Source organism: Perna viridis, chromosome 6 (assembly GCF_037379345.1).
Source record: "Perna viridis isolate PV_CMFRI_1.1 ecotype Kerala chromosome 6, ASM3737934v1, whole genome shotgun sequence".
Classification (NCBI taxonomy): domain Eukaryota; kingdom Metazoa; phylum Mollusca; class Bivalvia; order Mytilida; family Mytilidae; genus Perna; species Perna viridis.
The window spans coordinates 29,467,059-29,481,369 of NC_142450.1; the positions used below are offsets into that span (position 1 = coordinate 29,467,059).

Here is a 14,311-nt window from a genome sequence, read left to right on the forward strand (position 1 = left end):
AAGGATATACAAATGTATTATTTTTTATTATTTGTACATAGTTTTTGTTTCTCTTACCTAAACAAAAATTATGATGATAATATAACGAGAATGGATGTGATATTTATGTCAAAGAAAACAACCCTACCTGGAATGTATGAATTTAAATTAAATTCTATTTTACACCCTTTGAATCAGCATACATGTATGTATTTATTATAGTTTGTTATATGAATATTAGCCATTGTATTTAGGATAGATAAATGAACACAAAAACGGAAAGAGTACCTCACGTGTATATTTTGTTACTTCCTTCCAGAGCTATTGAGAGAAAAATCCGCGCCCATGTCGTAAAACAAATGAGTTTTACATTAAATAGGCAATTCTCATTAGTTAAAAACTAAAATTTCTTTTAAAAAAAGTGTATAAACCATCAAACATTTGACAAAGCCCAAGGTACAGTGGATACAAATGTACATCATTGAACTCATAAGGAAAACACATTCGTGTCAAAAGCTGCAGTTTTTGATATATAAGCAATTATGAATATATAATATATTAAAGCATTTCATTTTTATTTCGAATTTAAAGAGAAGTTATGCAGTACTTTAAAACATTGCACACTGGAAGTCTTGGAAGGTCACAGACGGTGCACTCTGTACACGTTGAAATGGTCCTTGCAGAAGTTACTGTAGTATCTACTTCTCACCGCTAAGTCATCGAAACTCCAGTCAACGTATGCTTTCTGTGCAATCTGGTGCATCAGGTGCCCCTAAGTAGAGAAAATACTGGATACTGCATGGAGAAACTGATGCATTTTATTCCCTTTAGCAATATACTACCCTACTCTAAACACTTAAATTTGGCGGTTATAATCGACGCTTACATTGTAACTAAATTACCCGGCCGTGATGCAGTAGTGAGTGAATTGAAAATGTAAATAAGCGTTAAATCCTTCGGCTTTAAGACGCCTGGAACTAAAAAATAACAGATAACAAAACATTGTTTTAATCCATATTACAGTCCATTTCTTTAGACCTGTGCTTATATTGAATCGTTTGAGGTTTAAAATAAACTTAAAGGAAAAGCCTTTCTATGCCCTATAACTAAAAGTTTGAAATACACAAATATTAACTTTTATTAATACATCAATTATCGAAAGATGCTATATACGTAATCTCCCAGGGTAGAAATCTGTTAAAGAAGAAAGTCTATTATGATTGGTTTAAATAAATTTGTTAGGAACAAATCAGTACAATGGTGAAAAATCACGGGGAACACATGTCATGTACCTCAAGTTTGAAAAGTTCTATCGGTGTATGTATAACATTCAGGTCACTTTTCATCAGTGGATAAGCGTAACAGGAATTTCCTTGTTTTGCTACTAACAATTTCTGGAATTAAATTATGACATTGATATATGAATGAAGCAACAGCAGCAACAACTACAAACAAACAAACATACATTTAAATATACACGATTCACTAGGAACATGTGCATCTGTATGTACACCTGCCATGCTATAGTTCGGCTGGTAATGTATAATCTATTTTGGTGTTATTGTATAGATGAACGGAATTCCAACCTTTTACGTTTCGCACAAATAAAAAAAACCAAGACAAACAGTTAAAACAAATGAAAACTAACTATCTTCCATAATTTAAGAAATCTTTCAAACAAACTTTTCATTTGCCATTTTCCAAGGATATAGGGAATGAAAATTATACATCTACCACATTAAAAGCGGACTGCAGTCGTATAAAAAACAGTGCTGGTATTTCACTCAAACTCAAACGTATGGTTCTTAACTTGATCAGTTCTGTACGACCCTACCTCAATGGAATATTGATCAAAATGGAAGATCAAGTGAGCATTCTCTGAAGGTTCCGAGCTGTGAGTTGGTTTTACGTAGTGATGACCATGATGACGACGCGTCGTTGTCGCCGGTAGCGTCGTCATGGATGAGACACTTGCAGTATACACCTTTAAATAAGATCAAATGAAATTATAGACCAGAAGTTGTAGGTTCATGCAATGTAGACAAAAATGTATATAAGTAATATATATATAAGGACGAATTGAACATTTGTGACCTTTCTATCAGTAACATGTAACACGGCTTATTATACTGTAGCAGGAAGGCCTACCTGTGTTGTAGTACGTAGTGACACGTAAATAGCCAGTTAATTAATTTGGCTAAAGAATTAAGTTTGTCGCTGGCTTGTCACCGAGTGGTCTAAGTTCGATCCTCGATGGCGGCGTATAATTTTTGGAGACAAATCATGCTCTCCCGTTACAATACTTATGTGAAAAAAGTTAGTTCAATCTATGCATATACATTTTATATACTTTTGCATTACACGAATGTTTAATTTGGCCGATAGTAAGACTTCCACTATGCAGTCGTCACCCATGCATACGCATTTCTTATCATCCCAATGCTTGGAGTTAAACAGGTGATAAACAACTCTAGATAGTCCGATTGTAACCAACGATTTACGCAAAACAAGTCATTATTGGTAAATATATCGTATACAAACAACTTTCTAAATGGCTTCCCAAAGGGCTTATATAGGAGTATCCACTAAGAACTCTTAACTGGCTTTGTTTAGATAGTAGACCTTTTTTCTTGCATTTGTGAGAGACAAAAACAAACAAACAAACAAACAAACAAAACAAAACGAAACAAAACATTTCTCATGAGCAATGTAAAAAAAGCTCACGATATTTCTGGATGTTTCCGCACTCAATGCAAATAAATGACAATAAATTGGTATAAACATACTTAGATAATGTTCAACTCACATAATGTGTTACCAATGCAAGCAACAGACAAGAAACCCCTAGTTGTACAGTAGCCATGGCGGTTTACACTCCAATATAAATGTCCTACATTTATTGCTTATCTATAGATTAGTACCTGAACTTTTAAGATTTACATTGTTACTGGGCCAAACGTAGAGTGCAAAATAGTATTATGCAACTTCGTCAAAGAAACCGTCTGGGATGTTAAAAGGTACCTATTGATAACTTAGAAAAAAAATCTTTTGATATCACAAATTTAAAAGATAGGTCTGTCTTTACCAAGCGTATTAATTCTTTCTGTATCTGTTGAAACAACACAGATGAGTATATCAAAATTCGTAAAATTGAGAAAAAATAAAAAACAAACAAAAATCAAACACATACACAAACAAATTAATTCAGAGGTTAAGTCTTATAAGCACAATATAACTTGACTCTGAAACATATACAGATATAAAATATTGATATTGTTCTAAGAATACAAACGCATGGAGAGACACTAGTTATGAATAAGGGAAAAAAACGATCACAGACAACGACTTGTGTCAAATGGAGAAAAAGTTGACTTACTATAAACGGAACAAATGATCCTATCTAATTCTTTAAATCTCATCCAGAACCTAAATCTTCTTCACCAACCCTACCAGTGCACCATGCACAGGCACCATGTTCATCGATTGCCCCGCTATTTGATTAACTCTTGTTATTGTTATCATTGTTGTTTTGTTTTTTGTTTTTCTTTGTTTTTGTTATGTTTTGCTTTAGTTTTTATTCATTTTTTCCAGTTTCTATATAAATGTTGTTTGTTGCCTCGTTTTTTTTTTGCTTTTGTACCATATTTGTAACATTTCGGATTTTAAAGTTGTATGCTTTAATCATGGTTTCCGTGATGTTACTATGATGAAATTCTGCCATGAAAGTTATTTCTATTGAAAGAAATGAAGGGCAATAAAGTTTACACACAAGTTTCAACCAATGAGCATTTAGAAGTACCATCCTAAGCAAAAATTACTTAGCTCCTGTTACTCATAGCGCTGTCAGATAAATTCTCATTTCATTTAAAACAAATTAAAACTGTTTCGGAAAGGAAAATATTTTTATACATTTGATAAGTGCTTTTTTCTTTTTGTTCTGTAATGCATAATATCCATAAAGATTTCAAATTTACCCCTGTCTTGTGAAAACACTGGTATTTCCCATGTTATTTATAGACCTTTCACTTCCAGAGACCAGTACTGCACTGCAATTCTGCTAACTCTATATTATCTTCTGAGGAATGTGAGCTGACCTATGTAGAATTATGCTGATACATTAGTATATAGTCTTCTGCAGGTAAGGTGAAGTCCATACTGTGATGGTAGCATTGAAGCTTATGGGAAGTGGAATTAGTTGTTTAATTTTAGCCTAAATAAAGTAAAAAAAAATCAGAACCACGAGTTTCAAAAAAAAAGTTCAAGATGAAATTATAATAGTATACAAGTAAAAACTACAGAAAATTAATTTGTATACTTTACGAAAATCCATCATCTGTTAACTTATCTCTCAGCGTATGAGACAAATTTATATTACTGCACATTAAAAGGAGAAACTTGTTGGAAATATTGAGTGTGGGGAGTAGAGCATTTGTACATAAATATATGCGATACTTGTGAAGGTAAAGAGGTGTAAAATGCACGCTTTAAGCTATAAGGAAAGATTCAGGTCCTTACAAATCATAAAATTTGAATCGCACTTTATCGTTGTAGAGATAGAAATAGAAAATCTGACGGATACTTCAAACAGTTTTTGATACACTATTCAACACTCACTGACACATAATATTAACAGTCTCTGGCACACAATTTAAACAGTCTCTGACACATGTAACTTATTCTATTATGTATTATTTTTAGCACCTGTTCATTGTTTAATTCTCTAATTAGCATCATCTGTATTCTTACATTGAGTGCGTCGTATATGCACTTAGTCTGTTTTATTGTCTTCGTCATTGACTTCTAGTTGATACATGTATAAGTTCTTGACGGGGCCTGTGGTGAACCCAGTCCTTGTACGTATAACGACCAATCTCTTGACACCATCTCTCCCTACGTTCAGCTCTTCAACAATAGCTAATGTCTATTTATTTCGCGGTTGCATTGTCCGACATGCTTGTTTTAGGTATCGAAGTCTTGCTTATAAATCATCGAAAAGCTAACATGAATGTGTCTTCAGTTAAGTCCATTATAACTTCTAAGTGTAAAGCTCGAGTACTCGCGCTCGTAAAAAGACAAATACATACTTTGGTAATACTTCCATCAAATGATATTACATTCAGTGCACCAGTAAAGACTACTCCTGTAACAGAAAATGGAGTTGAATCTTCTAGTCGATCGTAGGGTAGTGGCGTTACGTCACCAGCTTTATAGGGCGTCTTGTTACTTTTCTACAATTTATGCATTTGTATAAAATGCTTTTCACAATCTGACGAATCAATGGTATCCAATCTGCTTGACTTAACAATGTGACAGTGTCTGATAATCCTGCATGTAAGTGATGACAATGAGCATTCATCACTATGAGCTTGGTCAGCTCCTCCTTTTTCGGTTGTAACAAAGGAAACCTTGTAGAAAATGTCTAGAGGTGCATGATGTATGCGTCATTCACACCGTATTAGATTATCATCATCTAATTAGTAGAGTTTCAATTGTCGGACTAAACAATTGCTTTTTGATCCCGATTGAATAATTTCCAGATAACACATCTTTGAGTATCCCGAATCCAAGTATTTGCAGCTATTTGTATCGAAGTTGGAGTAAGAATACTGGTATTTGTGTTCAATTTGCCAGTTCTGCAAATTTCAATGAATATTAAACATGAGCGGTTACACGCAAAAGTTTGTAAAATGAACTGAATCGGCTCGAATCAATTGTCACCATAATCAGTGTTACCATTTATCAGTTCATCGTGTACTCCTATTTCCTCCTAGGGTAAGGTTGTTATTGTTGTAGATTCCTTTCCATTTCATGTTTGCCAGTATATTCGACCCGGTAGCCGTTCGGGTCCGTTGTTGCATAATTTGTTGTCTTTTAATTTGTCTGCGTTCAAGCCTCTTGTTAGTAAATCGGCTTGGTTTGAATCATTCGGGCAGTTGCCATTCTTCAATGAGCTCTTTTATCTTGGTCACACGGTTAGCAATAAACGGCTTCAATGTTTTTTGTTGAACTTAATCAGCTTAATACGATCTGGCTTTCACTCCATAGTATAGCTTGTGTCGTACAGTTTTGATAACATGATCCAGGAGTTTGTTATACTTGTGTGATATACGTCATCACAGTGGTTTAGACATTGCAGTAATTAGATATACTGTGAGAAAATTAATTGTTTTACTCGCAAAAAATTGATACTTAAGTAACTATCGCTGTTCTTTCTGTCATTTAAAAAAAAACATTAACGTCCATGATGACACATCGCAGGCCATTCAGTGATCAGCACGTGATTGGAATTATTTCAAAAAGACATAAAAAATAACAGAAACTATTGCTTTATGGACTTAAAATTCGGCTTGTGCATCACAACCGCAGCAAATTTGGCGACAGATTAAAGCATTTTTAGTTATATCACTAGTATATAGTGCATGTATATATTAAGTAGCCATTGTCCTAGTTGTTTGTCTCCTATATATCTCTTTCGGTTTGGAAACGGGAAGAACATTTAAACACACTTCACTTAACAAATAGTTTGTATAACGTGTATATTTACGGCCATTTGGCCATTCTGTCGCCAAAATTATCATAAAATATATTTGTCAAGCGTTTATTTTGTTTTATGTATTTATTTTTGTATTGATTTATTTGTTTGTTTTTTTTACTCTTACATGGTATACTTGATCCGTAAAAGAGAGAGAATAATAGTGTAATCCATGTGGAAAGGAGAATGAACTTTGGCATAGACAATATTTTCTGAAAAATTAACGGATTAGAAACTGGTTTTTTAGTGTTAACTGTGCTCAATATCCACAGTTTTGTTGCGCCATTTAATTTTGTGACACAAGAATTAGTTCCAATCTTTAATATAGAAATAGGTAAAATTCCGTTTGGATGTTAACTTTTAACAATAAGGTATTTAAACAGTATGTTTGCATTCACTTTGATCAATACATCGTTTCGGGAGAATGTATACTGTTTTCTAAAATCGTCAAACATTTCAACGGAAATCAAAATGAGTTCAAGTACAACATTTAGTATCAGTGACAAATATTTGAAAGAAGATGTGTTTCCTACATATTGAATTTATCTTTGATATGTTTTTGAAGTTTAGGAAATGAATTATTACATGTATATTAAGTGGAAACTATATTTACCGTCAATGTGAAAAAATGTGTATTCTTATGTATATGTATATGTCTATTGAGTAATTTAATTACTAATTTTATTTCAGAATCAATAAAATATATTTGGTTTCATATGGAGTATTGCTCTAACTTTTGAGTTTTGAAATGGAATTTCCAACGATTTAATACCAAGTATTGTATATTTCCGAAACATGGAGAAAACAATTGTAAGGAAATGACCATAAATAGAAAAATGACATTTTGTTGGACAATTTTGACTGCTTATGAATATAATTAGATAATTACAGGAAATAAATCATCAATATTATTTCGATTTCTAGCTGGATTACTCAACATATTATATCCAGTCACCATTTGGTTAATTTGCTTAGATGAGAACACTGAAAATTATCAAGCGATTCTTGAATGCTAAAATATCGCTTTGACTCTGATTTTCTTGTTAGAGTTATGCAAAAAAAAATGTAACCTTAAATAGGAACCAGGATATTTATCATTCTAATGGATTGATTATGTTTTGATATTAATAACTATACAATGAATAATAATTTGGTGATGAAACGTTTAAAAACACATAACAAGTTAGTTTTTTTTATAATTTAGTGTTGTAATGAAACTGTTCATCACAATACCTTAGCGGGCAACTAGAAACTCTTCCGCCCTGTAAAGACGAAACCGTAATCTGCAGATTGATGGCAAATAAAACAAATACAACATGTTCCACGTACATATCTTATTAGTGATATTGTCAATCGGGCACTGTTGTAAAATTTGCAGTTTTGGACCTTGGAGTTCATGGACCTCTTGTTCAACAGAGTGTGGGGGAGGAACAAAAAGTAGACAACGTGTTGTCTGCTGTCCAAAAGACATGAACTATGCGAGTTGCGTAAAGAACAGATGTTTCTACACACAAAAAGAAATTTGGTACGGCACTGGGTGTAACCGAATTTGCCATCATGGCGACTTTGTAAACAATTCCTGTACTTGTTTGTCAGGTTGGGAAGGTCCATGTTGTGAAAAAGGTAAATATGACTTACATTATTTCTTCAAATAAATAAATAAATAAATAAATAAATAAATAAATAAATGAGGAGGAATGACCCAGCCAGCGAAAGCTATATTTAATTATATAGCCTAGCTGGCCGAGTGGTCTAGGGCGCTGGACTTTGTGCAGGCGGTGTTGCCATAGATGTCACAGCAGTACGAGTTCGAGTCCCGCGGAGGGAACGACCAAAAATTTGCATCGCAAATTTGACAGTTCTAATATCGTTGGGAATTTATCAGACCTTTCTCTACGTTTACATATCTTCCCTGTATCAATTTGATCCGATGGAGCAGTGTAGCGAATAGAGTGGTCACATTCTGAGACGTTGTAAAATATTGATTTGTTGTGACATGCATCATTAATTTGATCCTCTCTCCTACATAATAACACCTAAATGAACTGTCCCGTACTACCATACATCGTGTACCAAGTTACAGCCCTAGATTAATCCTACGAGAAGGAATGACCCGGCCAGCGAAAGCTATATTTACTTATATAGCCTAGCTGGCCGAGTGGTCTAGGGCGCTGGACTTTGTGCAGGTGGCGTTGTCATAGATGTCACAGCGGTACGAGTCCCGTGGAGGGAACGACCAAAAATCTGCATCGCAAATTTGACAGTTCTAACATCGTTGGGAATTTTTCAGACCTTTCTATATATATATATATATATATATATACTTCTATGATGAAAGATGCCTTATTGTTATACAAGTGTAAGCGTATATTTTTGTTGTGTTATGTGCTTTTCACAGTTTGTTATAAAAAGTTATTTCCTGCTCTCCGTGTCTCCTTGAGGAATTCTTATATTTTTATAAAGTCAAATAATGTCGACTAAGAGATACATAATATAAAAACAAGTGTTGTAATGATATAAGTAAAAAGCCGTTTATATATTGTTCTTATGGTCTGCTACATTCTAACAAGCAAAGGTATATTTTAGTTTTTAACAAGAGATACCGTTCATTTATTCAGCATGTGCACCTGGTTACTATGGAGACAGATGTTTATTCAACTGTACCTGTTTAAATGGGAAATGTGACCACATAACTGGAAAATGTTCTTGTTTTCCTGGATGGAAGGGTAGCAAATGCGAAGAAAGTAAGAAACACCTTGTCTCTACTCCAGGTTTTGAGAGTTTAATTAAAAGATAAAAGAAAAATAGTGAAAATAAAATCAAGGGAACAACGGTCGAGGTTGCATTACAAGTCTTCATTTCAGCAGACAGCATCGGACAAATAGAAGCAAGAATCATATATATGAATACCTAACGATAAATACCCTTATTGGTAGTAGTGTAATAATGTTTCATTTAAAAACAATATAATGTTTTTATCAATGACAAACTTTGACAAACATTTGCAGCAAACAGACCAATATGATAAAAATGTTCAAACCAATCCATTGCAATATCTTTGTTAGAAAATTTATTTCACTGAGAAAGTTTTCCCAAAATGTTGTCTATCATCTGTTAACTTTTATTTCAGAACTAACAATGGTTTCCCTTTATTATGTACACTCAAATCGATTTAACGTCTATGACAATTGTTACCAAAGCACTGTACTACAAGTAAAAGTGAATCAATTTCAGTATTGTAAAAGATCATCTTCTAATAAGTAACGTTTCTGAAACCCTTGAATGGAAAATTATCTAAACTAGGAAAATTTACCTTTGTTTAACTTAAACATCGAAACACAAAATTATGAACAATAATTTTTTAATCAACATGCCGAAAAATATTGTCCACTGCATATTTATTTTTGTCAATTTAAGCATGTGCACATGGATTCTATGGTAACAACTGTTCAAATCGCTGTAGTTGTAAAAATGGGGACTGTGATCACGTAACTGGTGAATGTTCTTGTTTCCCCGGATGGCAGGGAAGCAAATGCAACGCAGGTAAGAATACTACATAAGTTATATCACAATAAAACATTCTTCACGGTTATGCATATGGGTCTTTCCCACCAAAACAAGCCACCAAAATACAAACAATCTACCAACAAAACAGAGCAAAATAACACACCTAAAAAAACAAAACAAAAAACAAAACAAACGAAAACATACATAAGAAATATTTGTTGATATCTGGTTTTAAAAGATGCCGACTAACCTTTTATCTGAATAAACTTTAAAGTTAAATTTTTTCAAATTTGTGATCATAAAATGATTTTTGGTGTGTCGTTCATGCATATTCAGGCTAAAACCTGCTGTGCCAGTTGGCAATTTTGTAGGAGTGGTTTTACTTGATACGTAATAATTCAATTGCATTTTAAGCTTGCGATAAGGACCATTATGGCGTTCAGTGTACAAATGTATGCAGTTGTTATCATGGCAGTTGCAGTCATGTGAACGGAAGTTGTTTCTGTTTTACTAACTGGACAGGTGAATTCTGCAATACGAGTAAGCTTTGAAATAAGTTATATCTGAAAAAAAAAATAACTTCATCATTTAAGATCATTCAATTCATTTCGAAGTTTGGTCCATACTTGCGAAGGCGATGTATGGCTGTATTTTTTTTCAAAGCTGCACTAAAGTATTGTCCCTGGGTACATGTAACATCATAATGTCAGTCGTCATTCTAATTATAGTATAAACCCTTGACAAGTGTGAACGTTATTTTACTAATATACATTTATCGAAGATGAAATGCCATCATTTTTATCAACGTAGAAGTATAAGGTTGCTCTGTTGATTACATCTGTATTTCATGAACAGGAATGTTTTAATAGTAAGATAGGCAGGAATTCTATCTATTCCTTTCCAAATTTAAAACAAAACTCCATATTGTATTATATTTTTATAGCAAGTCAAGTATCAGGAAGACATGATGGAAATATGTTCTCGCCAGCATGGTATATTTATCTTCTTATACCGGCTGCAAGCTGCTTGGTCGTTGGTCTTATAATCTCGTTCTTTCGGTTTGGCCTACCCAAGAATACACAATCACAATCCTCTAGGATCATTTCACCCTTACCTACGACGATCCAGTATGATGAGATCGCCGATTTTGAAAACAATGTAGATGTAGTTCAAGGTTTGCCAAGAGAACAGTCGCAGTATGATAAACTGTGTGAAACTCGAACAGAAGCAGCATACCATGAATTCAGCAACGTTCCGGGCATCTCTAAATATTCACCATGTAATTATAAACAAGACATGGTAGTTGATAAAGACAATACACTTAGTCAAACAGTAAAGCTTAATGTTGCAAATCATTATGAGGATGTGAAATGAAATAATATATTTTTTTCAATGAATAAGCATTGAATTGCAACAATCAAATATATATAATCAATTTAATTATAGCCAAGTTATGTGTTCAGAAATCGTTCTGTATTATTTAAACTTACTATTTCATACAATTTAAAATGTATAGTATTATATTTTTACAATCATTAAAGGTATAGTTGCGTCTAAAATTGTTTGAGTGTTTCTTATTTAAAAAAAAAATATATTTGGCCTAAAATGGAAGTAATCAAAGGAACAATATAAAATATCGATCAGTTGTGCATTAAAAAAATAAGCAATGAGACTTGCAAGTTCACTTTGGTAAAATTTCGTGCTTACTGTAAGAAATTCATAAAAGCTGTGAGTACAAAAGCCTGAGTGCATACATATTCGTAAGTGTAAATTATATATACATATATATTTTTCTATAAACTTTGACAAAAATGAAAGTTATTTATTTGTTAGTTTCAACATTCTATCCTGTTAAGGTGAAATAAACAAAGAAGTACATCTTCATAAAAAGTTTACCTGACCTTTTTAGGAGCAGTGCTTAAATAAACCGTGGGTTCTGATATAGAATTTGATAGATGATAGATATAGATAACCACTTGACAAAATTATTATAATGATATTTATTAAACTTATTGAGAGTGATTAAAGTTTTATTTAAATAAATAATTGGTAAAACTTTGAAAAAGAAAATCATCCTGTGTTCAATAGGCGTTTCCTTTGTCGATTTTCATTGATCCTTGACCTAATTGTCCACATCAACATCAAATTGGTTAGCAATTCATCGTTATATTGTATCCTTAATTGTATGAAATGTCGATAAATAATTGATAAGTTATTTATTATACAACTAGGTAAGCTGGAGGTAAAAGTAATTATGTTAAGATCAACAAATTCTAATCCACAAGTTTTCTTTAACCGATGCATGGAATTCGATAAATCATTCACACATTCTTTATCATATAATGTAATTGTGCACTTTCTATTTTCTATTTTGTTGTTACATCTGAATGACATTTGGGTTCTCTGAAGCAGAGCGAAGGAATTAAAAAGTGAGCTATGTCACAATGTTTCTTGTCTCAATTATTGTGTCTTTATTCACCGATTGTCATAAGGCATATATGTTTCGAACAGCAAAACGTATGAACATTCTTAGAACGAAAATGCTGTCTTTCATTTATCTTACACCCAGGTTTACTTCTAGAAAATCATAGATCGCTACAACATAAGATGCGTCTCGAAGCGTTTGAGGGGACCTGGTTGCTTAATATTTACTTTCTGTGTTTTGTGTGTACTTCTGCGGATCCTGTTTATTGGCTTTTGTTGTTTGAGTATTCCTTTTCCTTGCTTTAATTTTTGTCCATTGGCTTTCATATATCTTAATTCGCTTTGACCGTTGTTTACAAATTCGCAATTTTTATTCAGTTTCACTCCGTGCGAATGATTATTCAATTAAAATGAGTTGCAAACAGTGAGATACTAGCAAGGTTTATCAATACATAAACCTTTATACATGTTATACATCTAAGTAAACTAAAAGAGGTAAACATGTACACAACACAATCAATAATATTTTATTTCATTTGCATTGTTCAGTTTTATAAATTTCATGTATGTCCTAGACTATATAGTTGAATGCAAATGGTTCGAACGCAAACAAGGAAATTGTTTTAAACTATTCTTAAATACTATCTGAAGTGTTTGATTCCGATTTTGAATATGGTCGAAGATAAATATAGATTACCACTTGAAATAATCATCATGCTAATATCAGACATATTTATAGTAACTTAGTAGCAGTCTGTGTGAACATCAGGCAGGAGATGGTTCATATAAAATTCATTTTTATTTCTAATTCAGAAACAGCCATACATACCATATAGATGTAAAAAGTCGTAGTCCGTCATTCGATTGTTTAGGTTTTGAGACACAGATTATATAGATTGTTCAGAATCGGGTAGGCGATTTAAAAAGAAAATGAATGCAGGCTTTTCTCCAAAATACAGATCTGTATGCAGTAAAAACAATAGTGATATAAAAATATGGGGCATGTAAATTGATGAAAATCATCTTTTGTTCGAAAGGATTTGCGGCCGTTTATCACTATTACCGATGAAAGTGTCGGAATTTAATTTTGGATTTGTGATTCGTGCTATTCTCTATAAGAATTACACTGTGGGTCAATCATGGAGGACAAAAACAAACACACAAACAAAAAAACACAAGTATTCCAATGAAATCCTATTTGAAATGTTGTCTGAAATGGCACTCATTTCATTTTCAAGAGTCAGTAATTAGAGGTAACTCTTTAGAAGTGCATTACAATTTTATCAACAAAGGTAGATAACTCACTTTTCGCTATCATTCTATTGTAAGTTTCTGCATCCTCTGACACTTCTTCAAAGACGAACGAACTGTTAATTCATCTTCAATTGACCATAAACTGTGCCCACACTGTCAAATTAGTATTTCTTTCATTAACATATTAAGAGTATATACAGGTATGATAGTAGGAGAATCAGAACAATACAATAATATTAAACCTACACCATGGAAAAAAAACTAACCAACATTAAAGTAAGACGTCAATTACAAAAAAGTACAAAAAATATTCTCATTCATAGATGATTTCAAACGTGTAAAAAGAAGTTTTTGAGTGGCATGGTCTATTATTGACTAGAGTTGCGAGCTTTTATCTTATTGGAGATATCTTTCGTTCTGTAAAAGTGTATATGCCTGGTCGCATTGCTCTTTAATGATTGATTGATTGTTGGGGTTTAACGCCCGAGCAGCAATATTTCAGCTATATTCAGGCAATGAATATGCAGTGGATGATAAAATGAACATGAATTGGTGATGAAATGAAAAATGGGAGGGGACACAAAGATAATGGGGACGACAAATTTTGATTGCCAC

The 14,311-nt window shown here is 32.9% G+C and overlaps 2 protein-coding genes across 4 annotated transcripts; one reads left to right on the plus strand and one right to left on the minus strand.

The window, feature by feature from the left end:
• Positions 1-537: 537 nt before the first annotated feature.
• On the minus strand, positions 538-2,938 carry LOC148614457 (uncharacterized). The gene is made up of 4 exons (XM_088588543.1): positions 2,786-2,938; positions 1,814-1,963; positions 1,272-1,373; positions 538-751 (listed from the first exon to the last, which is right to left on the minus strand). The coding sequence occupies exons 1-4, from the start codon at positions 2,840-2,842 to the stop codon at positions 620-622; spliced, it is 441 nt and encodes a 146-aa protein (XP_088444669.1). The 5' UTR covers positions 2,843-2,938; the 3' UTR covers positions 538-619.
• A 4,274-nt stretch (positions 2,939-7,212) lies between these two features.
• LOC148614458 (uncharacterized) lies at positions 7,213-11,577 on the plus strand. Of its 3 annotated transcripts, XM_088588545.1 has the most exons (6): positions 7,213-7,321; positions 7,716-8,134; positions 9,130-9,255; positions 9,929-10,054; positions 10,433-10,558; positions 10,962-11,577. In XM_088588545.1, the coding sequence occupies exons 2-6, from the start codon at positions 7,828-7,830 to the stop codon at positions 11,390-11,392; spliced, it is 1,116 nt and encodes a 371-aa protein (XP_088444671.1). In that variant the 5' UTR covers positions 7,213-7,321; positions 7,716-7,827; the 3' UTR covers positions 11,393-11,577. The 3 variants fall into 3 exon arrangements, with proteins under 3 accessions (XP_088444671.1, XP_088444672.1, XP_088444670.1); XM_088588546.1 differs by lacking the exon at positions 7,213-7,321 and having other exon boundaries at positions 7,335-8,134; positions 10,433-10,540; XM_088588544.1 differs by lacking the exon at positions 7,213-7,321 and having other exon boundaries at positions 7,339-8,134.
• The last annotated feature ends 2,734 nt before the right edge of the window (positions 11,578-14,311 follow it).

Coding starts and splice junctions, on each gene's coding strand:
- LOC148614457 (XM_088588543.1), bottom strand. CDS start 2,842: ATGGCTACTGTACAACTAGGGGTTTCTTGTCTGTTGCTTGCATTGGTA. Junction 1,964..2,785: donor TTGCATTGGTAACACATTAT/GTGAGTTGAACA, acceptor TCTTATTTAAAG/GTGTATACTGCAAGTGTCTC. Junction 752..1,271: donor TAGAACTTTTCAAACTTGAG/GTACATGACATG, acceptor TTCTCTACTTAG/GGGCACCTGATGCACCAGAT.
- LOC148614458 (XM_088588545.1), top strand. CDS start 7,828: ATGTTCCACGTACATATCTTATTAGTGATATTGTCAATCGGGCACTGT. Junction 8,135..9,129: donor AGGTCCATGTTGTGAAAAAG/GTAAATATGACT, acceptor TCATTTATTCAG/CATGTGCACCTGGTTACTAT. Junction 10,055..10,432: donor GGGAAGCAAATGCAACGCAG/GTAAGAATACTA, acceptor TTGCATTTTAAG/CTTGCGATAAGGACCATTAT.